Raw genomic sequence first — 8,182 nt, 5'->3', positions numbered from 1 at the left:
GCACCCTCTCTCCTATGATTAAATACCCAGGCAAAAGCACCTGCAAGGGGAAAGGGCTTACTTTGGCTCACAATTCAAGGGCAATTCTGTCATAGCACAGAGGGATATGCTATGGTAGCATCAAAGACGGCAGGAGCTTAAAACCGTTGGTCAGGGCACAACCAAGATCAAGCAGAGAGAATGAATTCATGCACACAGATATTTTCTCCCTTTTATTAGGTTCAGTACCTAAGCTCAGGGAACTGTATTGTCCACTGTCAGGATAGGTCTTTCCATTTCATTAATCTAATCAACACAACCCCCCACAGGCACGCCTGGAAGCTAATCTCTCACAGCTATGCCAAGAGGTATATTTTTCAAGGTGATTTCAGCTCTTGTCTTGGCAACAGTGTCACAGTAACGCAGATGTTTTACTGTTATCCATTTGTATGCTATCTATTTTCTGTCTCCAGCCTTCCTGGTCTGAGAGAGGTACAGAAGGGAGAGACACAGAGTAAATAAAACCAAAGTTTCAATTTCATCAGTATGTACAGAAATGAGTTATCCTTTTCAAACACTAATGGTTTCCTTAAGCCAAGGTTAGACCATAACACTTTATTCTTAAAAATCTGAAAGTCCAAAAGAAGGGAAGAGGTCACCCTTATAGAATAGAAACTGGCTGGTAGGAACTAGCCCAAAATGACAAATGACCACAGGCCAGGAACTGTGTTAACCCAGTTACCCAATAACCAGAGTGGAGAGGGTGTGTTAACTGTCTAAACCTCAGCTTAAATAGTCCCAAGAAATGGCAGTGTCAACCTGTGCTGAGCGAGGTCTCTAAGGCTAGGCTATGTGACTCCTCTCACAGGTTAAGCAGTAGACTCAGGATTGACACTGTCTTCACCTACACAACTGAGACATTCCCAGGGCATTTCATCTCTGGCATACAGCAGAAGGCGAAGTTGCATGGTGCAAAGTTAACTACAAGAAAAGCCAGTGCAAGGACGGTACCTGAACATGACTTCTTCTGGCTGGGAGGTGGAGCAGGTCGCACAACTATCAGATACTTCGGCTCTGCATCTGAAACAACAATATTATCTTTCAGCAAAATTCTTTCAGAGCGAGCATGGGAGTTAGCACACTCATGTCCTAAATGATTATTTCCTGGTGTTAAACTCTCTCTGACCCTGGTACCAGAGAATAAGAAGATTCAAGAACTGGAAAATTAATACTTCCTTAAAAGCCCATTAAGTTTTAGAAATGAAAATTAGATCCATATTTTGTAATCCAAATGGCCATGGGTGAGGAATAGGTCTTTAAAAAGAAAACACTACACAGACCTTTCTTTTTAAAGTAAAATGGCCTTATTCTTATTAATTCACAAATGAAAACATCACATAGCTAGTTTAAGGAGACTACTCAGGATACCTGCCAGGTCACAAATGCTACGCATCTCAGTGAATGTCTGTGTAGTTAGAATGTCCATTCTGAAGCTACACAGCTTTGCCTAAGGTTTGACACTTTCACTATCAATTACATTATATGCATTTATCCAGGACTAAAGGTGAAAAGAAAAACTATAAGAACTGAAACGGAAAAATGCCAATAGCTTTCCAGCCTTCATGACTCATCTCTCCCTTCACTGCCAATCTTTCCAAGTCCTCTACTGCTGTCCTCTTGAAAGCCTTTCTAAATTTTATAGTATATCCAACACATTTATTACACATATACCTGCAACACATGCTTTCCTAGAGCCCCTGAGCCCAAAAAAAGGGCTTCAGATCTCCAGAAACTGTAGTTACAGATGGTTGTGAACCACCACGTGGGTGCTGGGAACCAAACCCTGGGCTAGGCCTCCACAAGACAGCAAGTGCTCTTAACCTCTGAGTCATTGCACCAGCCAGATATAATTTTTAGCTATTTCTTAACTCTTTGAAATTTTCAAACACATATACAATTTATTTTAATAATATTTAGTTCCTGTTTCTTCCCCTAACTTCTCCTGGATTCAGTCCATTCCCATGCCCAATTCATGTTTCTTTTTATGCTCCTCTGAGCCCTGTTTTGCTGCTCAATGCATGATTATTGGGCCACCCACTGGAGTTTATCATTGATGTATAAAAGACAATCCTTAAAAATATTTAGGTCTTAAGTAAAATTATGTTAAACTCTATTACATGCTATACTTACTCTCAGCTAAAAGGCTGAGGAGTGATATTGAAGCTAAGGTATATATGTGTATTTAATAAGGACTGAGTAATTTATGAAATAGCCTTTTAAAAACTAATATACCCAGGATAACTGGTTGGTAAAACATACATAAACAAACAAATGGAATACATGTAGGACCTGTAAAGTAGCATTCTTTGAGCAAGTCCGTTGGACTAGATGGTTGACGAGTTATCACCCCATCATTTCTTGAGGACCTTTGGGACCTGAAAGTTCTGATTCATCATTTGTTTTGTTTTTAATGTGAATTTACACTTACTCTTTGTGGATATAAAGAATCCTTCTTTCCCAAGGCTATATGGAGTCAGCTTCCTTTGCAGTTGGGGACTGACTGGCATCTTACCATTTGCTACATAGGATCTGCTATATTAGTTACTGAGGAAAACAACCCAGGAAACTCTAGGAGCTAATCTCATGACCAACACACAGATAAGGTGTTCAAGCTTTCCAGAGCTTCATAGGTTTGAAAGTGTATCTTGCTTATTTTAAGCTCACATAGAAGTTCTCAACCCAAATTTAGTAACAGGAACACAGTCACCATTGGGTGAGCTTACTAGGGATGTAGAACAATATAGGCATTAATAGCCTACTATATACTACATGCTTTCTGTGTGCAGAAAACTATGTTAATAACTTTATAAACTAATAACATGTCATGCTAATCCCACACATCCTGGGCAATTATGTTGTGGAATAGTGAGCTCACTGAGGCAAGGTTAGTTTAATAGGCATGCAACATACACAGTGGCTCCCTTCACAGGGACCCCATGTTTGGGTTTAGGCCCTATGCCATCTTGAAATTCCTTCTTTTTTTAAATCTCTTGTGCGTGTGGGGGGGGGGGATTGTATGTGGAAGTCAGAGGACAACTTGTGGAAGTCAGTTCTTTCCACTGTGTGAGTTCCAGGGATCAAACAGGTCACAGGGCTTGGGGAAAATCACATTAATCCTCTGAGTCATCTAGACAACCCACTTCGATTGTTATCACTTTGATCTTTGAACTTTGATTTTGTAATATTAAGTCTCATGGGACAGTGAAGTATGCATGAGAGGAAATGGAGCCAAATATACCACTTGTCCTTGGATTTCTACCTTCCTCTTTGTTGGGAACCATGAGAGCCCTGAGATAAACATCCTGCCCCAGCTAATTGAGAACCTTGAGATTAACATCCTTCCTGACAATCACAAGAATGAGAACCCTGAGATTAACATCCTGCCTGACAATCACAAGGATCCAGCTTGGCCCTGAGAAAAGAACATTCACGGAAATCCACCCCATCCCCACCAGTCACCCCGGAGCTCAACCCCAGAAGATTTTGTAACCTTCCATCTCCCTCCTTCCTCTTCCCTTCCCCTCCAAGATTTTTGCTTTAAATATGCTCTGCTCCACTAAGTAAACGACTCTTGACAAGCAATGCTTCCTTGAGTCCTGTCTTCTCTCTCGCCCGTTCTTATTCCAGGTTGTGGTCCTCCTCACTCCCCCGAATAACTTGGCCTGCAGGTCAGGTCACTCTTCATGTAAAACATTCCAAGAGCAGCAAGATTCAGGTTCAGTGAGACCCTGCCTCAAAAACTAAGGAGGAAAGTAGTAGAAGATACTAGAAGTAGACTTCTGGCTTCCACATGAGCATGCACAGGCCAGTGTGTGTGCCCACATGTGGACATATACCACATAACGTGATAGAAGAAAACAGCATACCCTATCACTGGCTAAGAGAGAGGAAGTGGAAGGAGTCACTGGAAGCCCCTATACACCACTTTGGCCAGAACTTGCTTCAGTAAGAAGTAAGGTGGTGATGTTTAAAGAAACTCAAGCAGCAAGAAACCGCTTTGTACCTATTTTTGTTGTGTTAGCCAACCTGGACGAAATGGAGAAGACAGGACAATTCCCTTTCAGTTCTCCTTCATTCCTAAGTTAAAAAGAACACCCACCCAATATGCATGCTTGGGTCAAAGGTGAGATAAAAGTTAGGACACTCTGTATAGTCTTTCCAGAACTCTGCTTAGGCATTCCTCTGCAGGCAGGAACTACACACTGCTCCTATGCACTTCCAGTGTTGCTGTTGAGAGCTAAAGGATCTCCAATTCCAACTCAAAATGGGCACTGTGCACTACTAAGGTCAAAGGTCCAAGTCCTATCATTTACAGTTTCCATCCTTTAAAATTCCATTAATTAGTAAGTAATGCATGATAAAGTCATGGTAGAGAGCGTGGGCAGAAGAGGGTTACCTTTTCATGATAATCAACCCTGTTTTTTTGAAACAAAGGCTCTCAATGTTAGTTTTGTAGGTGGCCCCACAACTATGTAAATATCTTCATCTAGCCTTCAAAATGCCCTGTTAATAAGTCTCAAAAATACACTTCTAGAAAACAAGGGTCAGTCATGAGCTTTACTAAATTGCTCATTGTGGTGGTGTTCCTTAGCACTAACTTTTAATTACTTCCTTAAGACAGACTAATTTAATTATGGTTTAGTGGTTTTCTGAAAAGGATTTGCAGTACTTGAGCAATGCAGATGCCAAAGACAGTGCCCAGGATCCAACATGGTCATGGGAACAATTTAAAATCGGTCTGTGTTCCTAGTTGTTTCGTATAGACTGTGGCAGCAGTCAGAACCTGGAAGAGAAGTGGCACTTGGGCATGTGCAGTCACCCTGCCGGCTCCTTATATCCTCCCAACCTCCAGCATCTCAGCAGTGCCCATGCTCTCTTAGGGACACAGACATGGGAAGATGGGGCAACTAAAGCCAAGATTTCTATTCCATTCTGCACTGAGAGTTTCTTTTGGATTTGTAGCAGACTGAGAATATTTACACATTGGTCTCAGCAGACGTTCTCCCAAAAGTAATTATTTCATTATTTAGGGTGCATATACAATTAAAAATCTCAGTGCAAGAAAATTTACATAGGATGTAGTTACTTTAAATTTTTAATTCTGGTGGATGAGACTATACACTGATACAACCCAGTTAAATTTAATTTGCTTAGTATTTTAAGTGCCCTAGAATAGGGAATAAAAGAGCTTACCTTCTACTGAAATTTAATGTTAAAGTCATTTACACACACACACACACACACAATATATATATATATATATTTACTCAAGGATATATTTCTACTCTAATTTCTCCCATTTAAATTCTAACTCTCAAATTTTGGATCTGCTTCTATTAGAAGACTCCAGTCTTGCAAGGGATGCTGCTCAGAGCACCACAATGGCATGCATTTCTGTTGTGCAAAGCTTCTATCATGTAGTTGTCTACAAAACATTAAATAAGTCAGGGTAACCCTACCAAAAAAATCACATAAAAAGCCTAAACATATTCATTCATTCATTCATTCATTCATTCATAAGTATGTCTCTTGTCTCTTCCTGCCCCCCTACCTGCCTCTCTCTCACCCTCTCTCTCTCCTCTTCATTATTCTAATGACTTGGTTTTATGTTGAACTGCATTTCTCTCTCTATAAGAATACACACACACACACACACACACACACACACATATACATATATGTGAATATATATATATATATATTCAATGCTCCTTGGCTATTAGTGGGGCAAGGCAGAGACTTCACTGGGCACTTTTTATTGTCTCCCTTTGGAGACAATCACAGCAGCTAGTTTCACAGAGCACGCCATGATGCTTAAATTTATTTCTCACTATACAGATGATATTCTAGTTACTAATTTGTATTGTACTAATTATGTTAGCAATATTATCAATTTTCTTGAATATATGTGTTCTACAGGATGCAGGAATGATTATATGGGAGGAAAATAAATAAATAATGAATAAAAACAAGCATAACAGATTCCAAAATACAAATCCACCCCCCCCAAAATTGTACACCAGAATCATTCATAGATACCACTGTAAAAAGTCTTCAAAATATATTGTCAAACAGAAGCTGGTAGTATAATCTAATTAGGCACAGTTTATTACAGTGAACAAACATAAGGTTGATTTGTAAGACCGTATCTATAGATCCTGAAAACACAATTGGCAAGATGCAAAGCCCAATTTAGGAAGGAGTGGAGGTTTTCTTTGGGGAAAACGCTGATAGGACATTTCTCTAGACATTTGAAGGCACATGCTGCTCACATAAGCCAAAGCTCAATTTTCCAGTGGTAAAGTCCCATGGTAGTCAAGAGTCCAGAGAGAATGCCAAACAAAAGTGTTAGGAAACATTGTGAAGTTAGCACAGTGCTAAATTATGAATATAATTTAGTAAACTTAATAAGTCATTTAGACTACCAGCTTTCTGTTAGCGATGCAAAAAACAATATTTATAAAACTATTAATATCAGAAACTAATTGAACCCACCTTTTAGAATAGTTCCAAGTCTCTCTAGAAGACTTGGTGAACGGAGCTCAGGCTAGACCTGGCCACACTTTGAGTTCAGGCTTTATTTATTTATGTATCTTTAACCCTGAAAAGCAGCAATTATCTAATTAACACATTCTGAAATAAGGAGTAAAGGGAACTTTGCAGGAAGAATGGAGAAGACCATTAGGGACTGGGGACCAGCATAGTCTATAAACGCAAGCCAGCTTTTTTGAAACTTCATACTCTTTCAGCAGAGAATTAATAAATCTATTTACAGGACTGATTCTTTTACTTAACAAAAATGTTTATAGTAGGCATGTGTTTTAGTGTGGATCAATAAACCTTCTTTTCTCCACTAAAAAAAAAAAAAAAATGGAGACAATTTGAAAACAAACCCTGTACTGTTTGGTAAGTATTTCCGTCAAATGTTACAAAATCACTTAAATGATGAGCTTGTGCCCAGTCTGACAGAACACACTGCAATGCCCCTCAGTTCAAAGAAAATTCTGGCTTCTTTAGTCTCCAGGACTGGAATCACACCAAAGTGCAAAAGATCTACAGAAGTGTAGCCAGCCCTATCATAGAACCACCAGCAATGCAAGAAGACCTTGGATATCTGCCACTGAAGGTGGTCACAGACCTCGTCTGAGAGAGTTTAAAGCTTGGTCAGTGTAAGCCATATGAGTCTTCAGGGTTGATGGCACCAGTGAGAAGCAGCCGCTGCTCTCCATGCAGTGAGATGGGCGGGGTCTCAAAACATGGAAAGGAAACTCAGCTCTGATGGCCAGAAGATCAGAAGCAGAGGGCTTTTCTTTCTGGACCAAATGTTTCCAGAGCTCTGCTGTGCTCACTCATTCCTCACAGTCTACTAACATGTCTGGAAGAAAACACTTTCGTGGTGTCTCCAAAACGGCGCCATTTCAAAACCCCATCCCATTGAAGGAGACATTTCTGGAGTTTTGCTTGGGGTTCTGCTTTGAATTTGATAAGATTTGGGAAGGCAATCCTATTAAAGACATATTGTACCCAGAACTATCTATATTAATTCTGAACCCAATGTAAAAAACAAATAGTAAAAACCCTTCTTAAAAAGCAGAGAGACCCTGGGAGCTCTGAGGGTACTAGTTAGTTCATATTGTTGTTTGTCCTAAGGGGCCGAAAACCCTTCAGCTCCATAGGTCCTTTCTCTAACTCCTCCATTGGGGACCCTGTACTCAGTTCCATGGATGGCTGTGAGCCTCTACATCTGTGTTAGTCAGGTACTGTCAGAGCCTCCCAGGAGATAGCTATATTAAGCTGGCTTGTCCTTCCTTCAGTCTCTGCTCCATAGTTAATCTCTGCAACTCCTTCCGTGGGTATTTGGTTCCCCCTTTTAAGAAGGAATGAAATGTCCACCTTTTGGTCTTCCTTCTTCTTGAGTTTCTTGTGGTTTGTGGGTTGTTCTTCCTGAATTCCAAACTCCTGGGCTAATAACCATTTATCAGAGAGTGCATCCCATGTGTGTTCTTTTGTGATTGGGTTACCTCACTCAGGATGATATTCTCCAGGATGATTGCTCTGGCAGCATGTGTATAGTAGAGGATTGCAAATTCGATCATCAATGGGAGGAGAGGCCCTCAGCCCTGTGAAGGTTCTGTGCCCCAGT

At 40.3% G+C, this 8,182-nt stretch overlaps 1 protein-coding gene across 35 annotated transcripts in view; it reads right to left on the bottom strand.

Moving 5' to 3' along the window:
• Positions 1–8,182, bottom strand: part of Abi3bp (ABI family member 3 binding protein) — a 229,041-nt gene that overhangs the window by 146,508 nt on the left and 74,351 nt on the right. For all 35 annotated transcript variants that reach the window (XM_031364086.1, XM_031364088.1, XM_031364093.1 and 32 more), the window contains exon 3: positions 991–1,059. In XM_031364086.1, the coding sequence (XP_031219946.1) occupies positions 991–1,059 (69 nt within the window). The remainder of the gene's footprint in view (positions 1–990; positions 1,060–8,182) is intronic.

Source organism: Mastomys coucha, unplaced genomic scaffold (genome assembly GCF_008632895.1).
Source record: "Mastomys coucha isolate ucsf_1 unplaced genomic scaffold, UCSF_Mcou_1 pScaffold12, whole genome shotgun sequence".
Lineage (NCBI taxonomy): Eukaryota > Metazoa > Chordata > Mammalia > Rodentia > Muridae > Mastomys > Mastomys coucha.
The sequence above is the reverse complement of the archived record's forward strand: the minus strand, read 5'-3'. Positions and strand labels throughout refer to the sequence as shown.